Raw genomic sequence first — 14,511 nt, 5'->3', positions numbered from 1 at the left:
GGGTAAAGGTTGCACAGATAGGTGTGTTAAGAAGGGTTCCGAGAACTTGCCTTGAGTTAATAGAGGATGGTATTGCAGTTCACTGGTTATTTCTGTCATGGGCACAGGATTTAGAGAGTCCCCTTAGTGGCTTACAAGTTTTCTAAGCACCCATCTAGAATAACTGGAATGCAATTCCCTACAAAGGGATCAAGTCGAGGCCAGAACACTTGGCCTTCCCTACTTCTTTGTTACTCAGTTCCAAATGGGATAGTCTAGTGGAGACAGTGAATCCAAGATGCCTGAGTTTGGGTGATGGCCCTGCCTCTGACAAGCTTGGAGGCCACGGTCACCACACCTATCCACACACTGCCAGGTTAAGATGGGGATAATAAACTTTCCTAACTTGGAGGGCTGTCATGTGAATCTAATGAGTTTATACACACACACACACACACACACACACACAACTTAGAAAAGCGACCAAATCTCTGTAGGTACCGAGTAATCGGAAGTTAACAGTTTTTATTATTAGGAGATGGGGCAGATGGGGAGGGTCGGGGGTACTAGAAAGAGACTGAGAGTGTAGGCAGATGGCTTTCTCCATATGTTCTCCAAACTTCCTATTGCCTCCAAGTAAAGACGTATGCTCGTAGGGATGGTTTCCAGGAATGAATGAGTTGCACATTTGGGAGACACGAGGGAGGTATCAGAAATTGTGTCATTAATATAAATTTGGAAGTTTCTTGACCCTCAGAGGTTCTTGGCTGACGTGGGTTAAGTATTATGTGGCTTTCGTAGGAATAATTCCATAGCTCATCTGGGAGCTGAGAAGATCCTATCAGTGAGTGACTTCCTATATTTGTATTATTCTCCCTAAGTTTTCATCTGAATTCCAGAAACTTGGTGGGTCACTCTCAACGCACCCAAGTTCACCAGCAGCTGCTCCCTCTAGTAGCCAGGCTGTCTCTAACCTCGGGGCCGCTTGAGCTGCTGTTCTTATCTGTCTCCTTCCAGGAGGCTTCTCATTCAGCAGTGACCTGAGATGAACCTACCTCTCACTCCTCAGATTTGGTGTCTGATGAATATCAGGCCTTGGTCAGGACCCACTCTGAGATATGCGTCCCCCACGGAGAAAGCAAAATCTTGGCGTGAGAGCTTTTCAGGGAATGGTGGGAGATTAGCAGGAAAGGGTGCCAGGAATTGGGGCTCCTGGCTTTGATTCGTACTGCTCTCAATTTCCTGTGCTATGATAAAGCCAAAGACAGACTTGGAAGAGACACAGACGTTTATCCCAACACTCTCTTCGAAACAACAACCACAAAAGAGTAAAAAGCCCAGGTCGGGGGACCAGAGTCAGAGTCCTGAAGCCTACTTCATGTGTTTGGGCAGAGCTTTTTTCGGAGCCTCTGCCTTTTGACTGTGTCTTGTGACACTTTTACTGTATGTGACTCTCACCTCTGTTTTTCCTTGGGGCAAAACCAGACCCAGTAAGATCTGACTTCTGTCTATCTCAAAGGTCACAGAGGCCATGTCTGCAGTTTCTCGTCCCTTTTGGAAGAAATTACCCCATAACTCTACATTAGTCTAAGACTCCTATGAATGTGTCCAGCAAATAGCAAGTTGTCACCAAGAACACTAACCTACACAGCACATGCAAGACTCTGTAGTACTTTGTTTTCACAAGAATTGGCTTATTTTATCCTCCCAGGAAACACCCAAGTAAGTCCATTTCTAAAAGGAGAATACAGAAACTCAGAGAAGTTAAGTCTCTTCCTCTTCTGTGAAATCATTTATGAAAGCGGAGCCTGCTTCCCAGGGTTGCCTTGGGGCTTGTTTATTTGAAATATTCTTACTGTAACACCATCTCACGATCCTTTCACAGCTATGGACTCCACTCTCCTGCACAAAGGTGGGCGTGGAGGCACACAGGGCTGTAGCTATTTCGCTGGAAATAGGTCACGGGAAAGCTGGCTGACCCCTCCGGAACAGCAGCAACAATCTCAGTGGGCTCGAGGCAGCACATCTGTTTTATGAGCGTGTTACAGCCAGATGTTGCTAAAGCAGCTTGTCACAAGTGCGCTCTCCCCAGGGGGGGCTCAGAGGCTCAGAGTGCATAAACTCCAGCGGTCACTTGAAATGTGTGGCCTCCAAGTTCACCCAGGCAAGAGAAGAGTGGCTTGGTCACTGTGTAGGAAATTCTAAAGAGCCAGGTGTGGAAGCAGTCAGGTCACTTCTGCCTATATGCCCTCATCACATAAGCTCATCACATGACTTCGCTGTGACTGCCAGGGACCCCCGAGGAATGAAGAGGAAGCACATGAGCACCTGGTGAGGACAAACAGTTTCTATCGCAGTCTGTCCTCGGCTCACCTCTTAGGCATGGAGAACACAATTGACCCACTCAAAAGAGAGATGACCAAACTCCCATGGACTCATTAAATCAACCTAAGTCTATGGGATTTCTTCTCGGAGGCTTTTGGATGAGGATATGGACCCACCTTGTCCGGTGACCTGGGTACTAAAGGGACAGGTTATTTATATCGAATGCAGCTTGTTTTCAAAGGCCAGAGTACTTGCAACCAGGGCCATCCCTGGGGTGGGCGGTGGGGGTGGGGTTGAACTCTGTACCAATCCTGTGACCCTCAGGCAGATGTTATAAAAGTCCTCCCCCGCTTCCACTAGGCTTGGTTCCCCTTTCTGGGGAAGCTCTCTGTCTTTTTGATCCTGACTCCCTGCTTGCCCTGTGGAGGCCCCCCACATTTCCCATTCTTCCCCTTGGGTGCCTCTGAAGTGTGCGGAAGAGAACCTGCTCCTCTAGGGGGCTCTGCAGCCTCTGAGGACTGCTCGTTGAGCTTGGAGTTGATTTTCATTTTGAATTGTCAATGCCTTTTTTTTGGTCCAGGCTCACTTGTGGTTTCAGGATTATTCTCTTAATACCTAACAGGTTTCTCATCTGTTTGTACCCAGTCACCTCTATGTGTATATTATGCCATCTGTCACAGTTCAAGTTTCTTACCAGATGTACTTCTCAAATTACTTCTCTGCGTTCTGTTCTCTCTCTCTCTCTCTCTCTCTCTCTCTCTCTCTCTCTCTCTCTCTCTCCCCCCTGAATGAGGCTGTTAGGCTTGAAACATCACTTTTTTTTTCTGGACTTGTATTGCTGAATTTCAAAAAATTCTTGAATATCTTCCTCTTAATGTTTGGAACCAAGACACAGATTGCTTTTCCAACAGTGTTAAGACCTTGAATTTGTAGATGTTATTCTCTCTCCCCACCCCCTTTTTCTATTTCAAGAACAAGAGATTTTTTTTTTCCTCTGAGCTCTTCTCCTATGGCCTTGACAAATTCAGACATAAACAACCAACATACTATTAATATATATTTTCAAATTCCTCTCTGCAGCTAGAGTTTTAGCAGACAGGACCTGACAGCTTTGACAGTTTGTAACATGAACCTTCATCTTTTCAACCTGAGAAGTCAGCTTCCTCACGGCCTGCAGTCCGATGTCTAGTCAGGGTTTTCATGGCAGCACGTGACCGTGGTCCCAGGTCCCCTGTTGTTCAGGATTAAGCGAGGCTCCCATCTTCAGCAGCTTCACACCACCAATGTTCTTTTCTCTTGTCACGGTTCAAGGTAGACCTGGTGGCTGTCCCCAGAGAGATGGACTGCTTCCACCTGGAAGCTGGACTTCATGGAACATTTCTCCCAAGGCTATCGTGATGGGGGGAGAGAAGGCTGGAAATGTAACTTGTTGTAGGGACTAGATGTGGAAGTGTCTTACATCATTTAGATGCTCACCCAATTGATTGTATATAATTAAGTCATGTGGACTCCCAAGTAAATGCAATTTTTAAAATTTTAATGTCTTAAAATTTAATTTGTTATTACTTTTATTATTATTATTTTGGTACTGGGGATTGAACCCAGGGGGTGCTTAACCATTGAGCCACATCCCCAACCCTTTTAATTTTTTTAAATTGATTTATTTATCTTAAATAGGTATCTATGACAGCAGAATGAATTTTGATTCATTGTATGCAATTGCAGCCCAACTTTACATTTCTATGGTTGTACACGATGTAGCGCAGCGTCAGCTCAATTCACAATAGCTAAACTGTGGAAGCAACCTAGATGCCTTTCAATAGATGAAGGGAAAAAGAAACTGTGGTATATATACACAATGGACTATTAATCCGCATTAAAATAGAATAAAATTATGGCATTTGTAGGCAAATGGATGGAGTTGGAAAATATAATGCTAAGTGAAGAAAGCCAATCCCCAAAACCCAAAGGCCGAATGTTCTTTGATAAGTGGATGCTGATCCATAACGGGGTGGGAGGGGGAAGGGATGAGACGAATGGAGGAACTTTGATTGGGCAAAGGGGAAGGAGGGTAGGAAGGGAGCATGGGGGCAGGAAAGATGGTGGAATGAGATGGACATCATTACCCTAGGTACATGTATGATTGCACATATGTTTTTTTATCTTGAGGCAGGATCTTGCTACATTGCTTAAGGTCTCGTTAAGTTGCTGAGGCTGGCTTTGAACTTGTGATCCTCCTGCCTCAGCTTCCCGAGTCACTGGGATTACAGGCGAGTGCTGCTGTGCCAGGATTTTAATTTTTATTTTTCATTGGTTCTTTTTAGTCATACATAACATTGGGATTCATTTTGACATGATTATAAAAGCATGAAATAAAGTTTGCTCTCAGTCCCCAGAACTTCCCCTTTCTCTCCCCTCCTCCCTTCTCCGTTCCCTTCCCTCTTCTGATTTTTCTATTATTTACTTAGTTTTTAACAGTGTCTTGTGGGTGTACATAATGGTGAGACTCACTGTGGTATATTAATATATGAGCATAGGAAAGTTAGGTCAGGTTCATTCCGCTGTTCTTCCCTGTTCCATCCCACTTCCCTCCCCCTCAATCCCCTTGCATTATTCCATGGAACTTTTTTTTCTATTTTGATGGAATTCTCCCTTTCCCTTTCCTTTTATCCTCCACCCCTTATTTTGAACTAGCCTCCCCATATCAGAGAACACATTCAACCTTTGACTTTCTAGGTCTGGCTTGTTTCATTTAGCATAATAGTCTCGAGTTCCATCCATTTTTGGCAAATGCCATATTTTTTTTTCTTCTTTATGGCCGAATAATACTCTATTGTGTACATATACCACATTTTTAAAATCCATTCATCTGTTGACGGACACCTAGGTTAGTTACATAGCTTGGCTGTTGTAAATTGTGCTACTATAAATACTGATGTGGCTATATCCCTGTAGTATACTAATTTTAAATCTTTGTGATATATATACCAGGAGTGGGATAGCTGGGTCATATGGTATTCCATTTCTAGCTTTTTGAGGAATCTCCATACTGCTTTTCAGAGTGGTTGCACTAATTTTCAGTCCCACCAACAACGTATGAGTGTACCTTCTATTCCACATTCTTGCCAATACATATTATTATTTATATTCTTTTTTATTAAAATTTTTTTTTAGTTGTAGTTGGACACAAAACCTTTATTTTATTTTTATTTGGTGCTGAGGATGGACCCCAACACCCGAAACATGCTAGGTGCTGGGCTCTTCCACTGAGCCACAACCCCAGCCCCAATTATTTATATTCTTGATAATTGCCATTCTGACCAGAGTGAAATGACATTCCAATGTAGTTTTTTTCCCCCTAATTGCTAGAGACATTGAATTTTTTTAATGCATTTTTTGGCCATTTGTAGTTCCTCTTTTGAGAAGGGTCTGTTTAATTCCTTTGCCCATTTATTAATTGGGGTTATTTGGCCTTTTTTGATGTTAATATTTTTTAGTTCTTTTTATATTCTGCATATTAATGCACTTTCTGAGGGGCAGGTGGCAGAGATCATCTCCCATTCTGTAGGCTCTGTTTTCACACTCTTAATTTGCTGTGCAGGAGCTTTTAAATTTGATTCTATCCCACTTGCTGCTTTGGGGTTCAATTCTGGCACTTTAGAAGTCTGGTTAAGAAAGTTGGTTCCTGTGTCAACATGTTGGAGCATTGGGCCTACGTTTTCTTACAGCAGGTGCAGGGTTTCTGGTCTAATGCATAGTTCTTTGATCTACTTTGATTTGAGTTTTATGCAGGGTGTGAGAGAAGGGTTAAATTTCATTCTGCTACCTATGGATTTCCAGTTTTCCTAGCACCAGTGGTTGAAGAGGATACCTTTTCTCCAATGTATGTTTTTGGCAACTTTGTCTAGTATCAGATAACTGTATACATGTGGGTTTGTCTCTGTGTCTCCTATTCTATTCTATTGGTCTCTAAGCCTGTTTTAGTGCTAGTTCCCTGCTGTTTTTGTTACTGTATCTCTGCAGTAATTTCAGATCAGGTATTGTGATGTCTCCAGCAAGACGGTGGGTTGCACACCGAGGGTCAGCTCACACGCGACACGCTGCCTGTAACGATGCTAATAAAAAGTCTCTTTCTTAAAAAAAAAAAAAAAAAGACTCTTTTTGCTCAGTATTGCTTTCACTGCTCTGGGTCTCTTATTTTTCCAAATGAATTTTAGAACTGCTTTGTCTAGTTCTGTGAAAAATGCTGTTGGTATTTTGGTGGGTTTTGCATTAAATCTATATAACGCTTTTGGTAGTGTGGCCATGTTGATAATATTCATTCTGCCTGTCCAAGAACATGGGAGGTCTTTCCATCTTCTAAGGTTGTCTTCATCTTCTTCAGTGTTCTCAAATTCTCATTGTGAGGTGCTTCACATCCATCATTAGATTAATTCCCAAGTATTTCATCATGTTGGAGAACATGTGAGAGCCCACGGATGTCGGGCATTTACATTCACTATTACCTTAGGACTGGTGCGTGCCTAACCACCTCATCTAGCAGGTGGGAAAGGTCAAGCAAAAGGCAGGGGAAAATGATTTAATGGGAATTTTTGCAGCGGTGACCAAAAGACCTGTCAAGAATGATTTTATAGGAGGAAAAGTTTGTATGGCACTTACAGGTTTCAGAGGTCTCAGTCCATAGAAAGCCAACTCCATTGCTCTCTGTGTCTGAGTGAGGCAGAACATCAGGGCAGATGGTGTGAAGGAGGAGAGCAGCTCAGGAACTGGGAAGCAGAGAGAGAGAGAGCGAGCTGCACTTTCCAGGGACAAAATAAGTACATTAAAGACACAAACCCCCATGCACCACCTCCTCCGGATTCACCCTACCTATCTAGAGTTACCACCCAGTTAATCTATGTCAGTGGAGTAATGCAGTGATTAGGTTAAAGCTCTCATAACCCAATCATATTTCCTTTAAAACTTTCTTGCATTGTTTTACATATGAGATTTGGGGGAAATCTCATATCCAAATCATAACAAAAAGATACACTTCTTTGTCTAAGTCAGTGGGCAAGTCCAGAGAGTACATTAATCCAATAGAGAGAAAATAAGGCAACTTCAGAGTGGCCCCCAGACATGACAAAGATCTTAATAAAAAGCAGCACCTTCCTCACCCAGCACTCCGTATCAGAATCTTTGGTGATGGTGCTGCACATTTGTATTTTTCCAAGTGTCTAAGTGATGTTGAGGTCCATAAGAGAGCCATCCATCTACTGCAATCTCTATGGGCCCAGTCAGGTAAGTAACTTTCCCAAATTTACTAGGCACATTAGTGGTGCAACCCGTCTAATCATGGAATCCCTCTGTTCCTGAAAACCCTGTCTCCAAGAACCTCTGTAGCAAGCTGTCAAGGATTTGTCAGTGCTATCTGTTGGGGTGCAGGGTCACCTCCCTCCTGCTTCTCCCTAATCTGTAGAGATGGAAACTTTTTTTTTTTTTTTAAGATACCTGGCTCCAGATGCAGAAGGGATTTCTCAGTGCAAGTGATGTTTGTGATAGTCTGGATTGGGTGATTGAATACAAGTGGACAACCAGCCTGCCAGGAGTCTGATGCAGTAAATGAGGGGAGATACTTTTGTGATGGAGAGAAAAGCAACAACTTGAGAAAGGAAGAAAGGCGTCTAAGCCAACAGCTAAAGCTGAAGGGTGTCAGATGGAGCTGTGGAGTTGTCTTAGCCTGGCCCCAGCCTGCCCGACTCTCTTGTACCAGTCATCTTGTGGATGACATGTCCCCAGGGGAAAGCCCTGAGGCTACCTATTCTTTTTTCTTTCACAGCCCAAGCCCCACCCTTGGCAACCATACCCTCCTCTTTGCCACCCCATCAGTCTCTCCAGCTTAACTTTATTCCTTAATAAGCCGTCAAAGTCAGGTTTTATACAAAAATATATTTTATGTGAAAATGCGAAAGTGATACCCACATAAATATTCCATTTTTGTAATAACGTTACGATTTCATTATCACAAAAATTTTAAATAAAATCTTTGCATTGATTCTTGCAAGGTCCTTCATGATACTTGCAGCAAGGCAGGTTTACATTCAAAACACACCAACATCCATGACAGATTAAATTAAAATATTAATAACTTTGAAAACACGACTTAGGAAAAAAAATTATGATCCACCTCATTACACCACAACTCGCAGCCCTTCCTTAGAACTGGAATAAATTAATCTCAGAGCAATTCTCAAAACAAAAACAACAACAAAAAAAAAAGGGCAGAGGATGCAGATGAGTTGCTCCTCCAGTCCCAGCCTGGTTTCTGTTCAGGCATAAGCCGTTCAAGGGTCTTGGGTTTTCTTGTCCAGGTGTTTGATGGCGTCCTTGACCCACTGCTGATTGGAGTCAGCACAGATCTCCTTGTTCAGTTTGGTCTTGAAGCTGTGGGGGAGAAAGGGCTCCATCAGATGGGTCACCCTGAGGAACCCACTGGATACCTAACCTGTCTGGCCCCTGAGCTCCAGGTGGAGGGGATTGCCCTGGGATGGAGGAGGTGGAAGGCAGAGGAAGGGCCTGCAGTGGGGAGAGGTGGCAGCAGCTGCTTTTGTGGACCCAGAAGAAACCCCCTTGTCTGGATAAAGGGACCAAGCTCTGAACTGAAGCCTGGAAAGGGAGCAGGTAGTGGAAGTCACTTTCCTTGGTGGGACTCCCCTTTTCCACTGGGAAAGTTCTGAGATTCTGTGGGAGATGCTCTAAGCATCTGAGTGTTTGGCTCCAACTCAGTTGGATAACGCCTCTCCCCGCCGCCCCAGGGAAGGACTTAGGGCTCAGGGTTGAAGATGGTTGATCAGAGGCCACTCACATCACAGCTTCCCTGGGACAGTTGCTGCTGGTGATCCTGGTGTAACTCTTCAGTTTCTGCAAGGAGATCTTCTTTTTCCGGGTTTCATAGCAGCAGGTGGAGATGTTGATCCCATCTGCAATGCAACAGGAAAAGGCTCAGGACAGTGAGTGCTGGGTCATTCTGGAAGTGATGCAAGGGATGGTAGGAAGGAGTCAGTGGGAAGGGAAAAGTTGAGAATAGAAACTGCCCATCCCAAGTCGGATGTGTCTGAGGTATCCTGTAAACGCTCTCCATGTCATGGGCTATGAAACGGGAACAGGTCCTCACCAACTGACAGGGACAAGAGAAACTGACGAACACTATGGTTGTTGCTGGGAGGAGCTGAGATAATAAGCCAATCCCTTGTAGTAAGGGGACTCATAACTTAGGCTCTGAGAAATCTGTGCCTGCAGGTGAGCTTCTGGGATACCAGCCATCTCTGCAGGGCCTCTGTCTCTGGAAGCTGGGCTGGGGGATGCACAGACCAGGTTCTGGGTCTCCTTCCTGCCTCCCCTGTATCTGGAAATACCCTGCAGGCCACCACCAGGAGGCCCCTCTCTTTGGATCACCCAGGATTACTGACAGCCCCTGGGCAGTAACTCTGGGCAGTAGCTCTGGGCATGTTTCCAGAGCTCGAGTCCTGGAAGGAGCTGGAGTTGGTCCAGAGCTGGGAATCTAGCTCAGGCTCTGCCCAGCAGCAGCTGTGTGATTGGGCTCACTCCTGGCCTTCTCTGAGTTGCCTGATCTTAGAAAAGCAGCTGCTAAGGTGAGACAATGGGTACCCTCTGGGATGTACTGGGCATGATGTCCCAGAGATGGGGTGATGTGTTTCAGGGTGGAGGGGGAAGGGTCTTACCTGGCTGAGCAAGCGTGGGAATGCAGAAGGCGGCTACTGTGAGCATCAGGCACAGAAGAGCTGCAGAGACCTTCATGGTGAGGATGAGAGAGAGAGCTTCAGCCTGGGAGTTGGAAGTTTCTGAGTTGTTCTCAGCTCTCTGCTCTTCGGATGGCTCTGTCTCTGCCTTTTATAGGAAGCAGACATGGAGTATAAAGGAAGGGGCGTGGAGAGAGAGCTTTGTCATTCAGAATGAATCACAGAATGAATTACACAGGATGGTGTAATATATCAGGGGGCCAGCATGCTGCCCTGGGGTGATGCTGGGACCTGGGAGATGAAAGTATGGGTTTAGGGACGGGGGTTGGTCTGTTTCCATCCAAGACTGGGAGAGGGGGGTCAGGTGGGGGCTGTGCCCAGGCAGACCAGGGTATGCGATTTACACCTATTCTCATAAGCTCAGCTTCTTTGAAATGAAACAGTTTCTGTAGAAACAGGAAGGAAGAAATCATACCTTGTCTGGCTGAGCAAAGCACTTGGGTGCCGAAATCAAGAAAAATGACAGAGATTCCCACATTTCTTCATTTTAGTCAGCATCCCTGGGACTCTGGAGTCTAGAAAGAGGCGTTCCAACTTTGGCTGGATTCCAGCATGAACTTAAACACTTTTCACTCAAAGTCTTGATGGCTTTCTACATCTCAGAGGAAAAGAGAATAACAGAACCTGAGCGGAAAAACAGAATGCAGTTTGCATTGGAGAATAGTGCCTGAAATTGTAGTGTCTATCTAGCAATCCACGACTCTGCCACGGAGCGTCTGAAGATAGTGACTTACAACAGAAACCGTCAGTCATTTTGCTCTCAACTTCGAGGGGTTGACCGGTCTCAGCTCGGCAGCACTTGCTTAAGGTGCTTGGTGTCTTTGCAGTTAGATGTTGGCTAAGGCTGGGGTCAGCACGAAGCTTTTATTCAGTGTTCACTGTCTGGTCTGGAAGGACATTAACAGCTGGTGGTTGTATCAGATGCAGTCCTTTAGCTCCCTCGCTTCCCACTCCTCCTTTATCCACATGCTTGGATATTTTACATAATGGTTTAAGGCTCCCCGCTGCAAGATTAGGGTACATAGACCACACCTTTTAATGAGAGAGCGTAAAATAACTTTTAGACATGTTTTAAATGAAGAGCAGGTAGAGATATTAATCCCATCTGCAATGCAACAAGAAAGGCTCATGACAGTGAGCTCTAGGTCTTTCTGGAAGGGATGCAAGGGATGGTAAGAAGGACTCAGAGCAAAGGGAAATGGGGAGGGGGTAGGGGAACTGCCCAGTATCTAGAGCTGTGGGTATATCCCAGTGGTAGAGCGTGTGCTTAATGTGTATAAGGCCCTGGGATCAATCCCTAGGATGAATAGACAAACAAATAGAAGTAAAATAAAACCTTTGTATGTTTTCTAGGCTATCAGAATTTCATGGCACATCAGGGTCTTAGAATGCTGTGGTCTTCAAAATATCTGTATGAAAATATCTTTTCAAGTGAAAGAATCCAGGGAGGTCAAATGAATGAATGACATCCAAGCACACCATCAATTTGAAGCAGAAATGGGAGATTCCGTGTCTCCCTCCCCACCTATATATCTCAGGGATATAAAGAATACATTTTGAAAGCCATAGTCTCCTTCCTCATCTCGCAGTACTTCCCTTAGAAACACACATCACAAGATCACTGACTGATTGCTGACAATATTCATGAATGGAGGTTTGACCATTCAGGAGGCCATGCATGGCCTCTTCACACCTGTGACTGGACCCTGCATGATGGCCACGGGATGCAAGAGAGGAGAACTTCAGTGGGAGGGCTCAGACCATCCTCTAACCTTGAACACTGACTTAAGAGAAATATCAGGCTTTTATTCTGGCTTTTGTTGGACATCAAGTTTATATTTACCTCTATGACATTGCTTTCTGCTGCTAACTCTACCAGCTTTTTTTCTTTTTTTCCCCAAATTTTGAATTAAACAATGACTCTCCCTCTCCCCCTCCATCTGGCTCCTGGTAACCTATTTTGTTTTCTGCTTCTATGAGTTAGACCATTTTGAGCATCTCACATAAGTGGAATCTTGGAGAATTTGTCTTCTGTGACTGGCTTATTTCATTTAGCACGATGTCTCCTGAGCTCATGCATGATATCACGGATGTCCGCATTCCCTTCCCTTTTAGAGGGGGATCCCAGACAGAGGTCTTGAAGAGAGTGGCTTTGGGTCTGAGTTCAAGGTGTGTGAGTGACTGCAGTGTCTGCCATGAGCACAGACGCAGGGAGTGGTCCCATCCGGGCCCCACATTAGCCAGTTATGAATTTGATGGCATGTAGCCTCCTTCGGAACACATTGTTCTAGACTTATTTGTACAAAGACCAGGATGTCTAGGGGAGTAAGGGGAGTCAGACAAAGGCTTTTGCTGTCCAGTTCCAGGAGAGGCAATTGAGGACATGTCTCAGGGAATGACTACCCGTGTCACTTCCCAATAATCACTTAGCCGTAACCATAGACAGCCCTTATTCTCTGTAAACCAGTTGCCACATCTCCGAAAATAGAGATAATAAAAGTACTTTCATTTCTGAGTTACTGTAAGGAATAAATGAGTGAATATGTAAAAAAAAATGCATTGGAAATAACCAGAACACGGTTCTCAGTAAGTGTATTATTCATATTAGAAAAAAATTATTATTAATTATTCATATTAGAAAAGAAGAAAGGGTACTAGACAACGAAATATTGGGTAGGGACTCAGAGAGACACTGACAGCTTCCCAAATATGTTGCTCCTAAATCTGGCTGTTTCTTCAAAATTTGAACAGTGAAGTGGGGATCAGATTCCAGGAAATACCATGCTGAATAGAAAAAGAGATTGGCAGAGGCTGAGGCTGTAGCTCAGTGGTAAAGTGCTTGCCTCACATGTGTGAGGTACTGGGTTCAATCCTCAGCACCACATAAAAATAAATAAAGATACTGTGTGTTCATATACAACTAAATAAGTATTTTTTTTAAAAAAAGAGATTGGCATTTCAGAGGCAGAGGAAGTCCTGGAAATCTTGGGGAAGAACCCAAAATGAGAAACGTTCTGGTCCTCATTGGAATCTGGTCACTCAGGCCAGCAAGAACACCATCTGTGTGCCACCAGTATAATAGCTTTGGCTAGTTAGATGTGAGCAGAAGCCACATATCCATCTCTGAGCAGAAGTTAATAGTCATCTCATGGTTTTACCATGGTTTCTTCTGCTCTTAATCATAAGAATGGCGTAGCCCAGATGAAGTTGCCCTTCAGGATGGATCCCATTCTAAAGAAGGTATGTGGACCAGACACAGAAAAACTTCCAAGATATGAAGACAATAGGATGATAACATTAGAGGATGGTGAGTGAAGAAAGAAATCTTCTGAACAGAAGAAATCTTCTGTATTATTTTTGCAACTTTTCTGTAACTCTAAAATTTGTTCAGAATAAAACATCAAAAACACAACATATTGAAACTTATGGGTTGCCCAGAAAGCAATGCTAAAGGGGAAATTTATAGTTATAAATGCTAACATTAAAAAAAGGAAAATGATATCAAATTAATGATGCATCTGTACACCTGGGGGAATTAGAAAAGGAATAAAATAAGTCAACACACAAAAATAAGTTGCATTTCTATACATTAATAATAAGCAATCTGAAAAGGAAATTAATAAACATTCACTTTACAATAGCATAAAAACAATTAAGTACTTAGACATGAGTTTATCCAAAAGGTGAAAGACTTGAATAAAAAAAAAGACAAGGAGTTTTTGAGGTAAATTAAAGAAGACATAAGTAAATGGAAAGACATCCCATATCTGTGGATTAGAAGACTCAGTGTTGAGATGGCAATGCTCTCCAAAATGGTCTACAATTTCTATCAAAATCTCAATGGCATTTTTGTCAGAAAAACAAAAATGAATCCTAAAATTGATATGTAATATCAAGAGACCCCAAGTAGCCAAAATCAAATCTCATAAAAGAATAAACCTGAAGGTCTCATACGTCCTCACTTCAAAACACATTACAAAGCTAACGAGATAAAAAAAAATGTGTTATTGGCATAAATACAGACATATAGATCAACAGAATAGAATAGAGATCCCAGAAATATAATTTTATGTCTACAGTCAAGAGATCTTTAACAAGGCTGTCGAAACCACTCGATGGAAAAAAGACAGTCTTCCCAACAAGTGGTGCTGGGGAAAGCAGGCATCAACATGCAAAAGAATGAAATTGGACCTTTTTCTTATACTATATGCCACATTTAACTCACAACACATCAAAGACCTAAATGCAAGACCTCAAACTATAAATCACCTAGAAGAAAGCATAGGAGAAAATCTTCATGACATTATATATATCATAATGATTTATTGAATCTGACACGAGATATTCTGTCAACAAGAGCAAAAACAGACACATGGGACCACATCAAACTTAAAAACTTCTACTCATA

General features: G+C 43.3%; 1 protein-coding gene across 1 annotated transcript; it reads right to left on the bottom strand.

Annotated features, from left to right (window-relative positions):
• Positions 1-8,582: 8,582 nt before the first annotated feature.
• Positions 8,583-10,101, bottom strand: LOC139702258 (C-C motif chemokine 7-like). The gene is made up of 3 exons (XM_071602910.1): positions 10,026-10,101; positions 9,149-9,263; positions 8,583-8,727 (listed from the first exon to the last, which is right to left on the bottom strand). The coding sequence occupies exons 1-3, from the start codon at positions 10,099-10,101 to the stop codon at positions 8,628-8,630; spliced, it is 291 nt and encodes a 96-aa protein (XP_071459011.1). The 3' UTR covers positions 8,583-8,627.
• Positions 10,102-14,511: the final 4,410 nt, after the last annotated feature.

This window comes from Marmota flaviventris, chromosome 17 (assembly GCF_047511675.1).
Source record: "Marmota flaviventris isolate mMarFla1 chromosome 17, mMarFla1.hap1, whole genome shotgun sequence".
Taxonomy (NCBI): Eukaryota; Metazoa; Chordata; class Mammalia; order Rodentia; family Sciuridae; genus Marmota; species Marmota flaviventris.
Note: the sequence above shows the minus strand (reverse complement) of the source record. Positions and strands in the feature narration are given on the sequence as shown.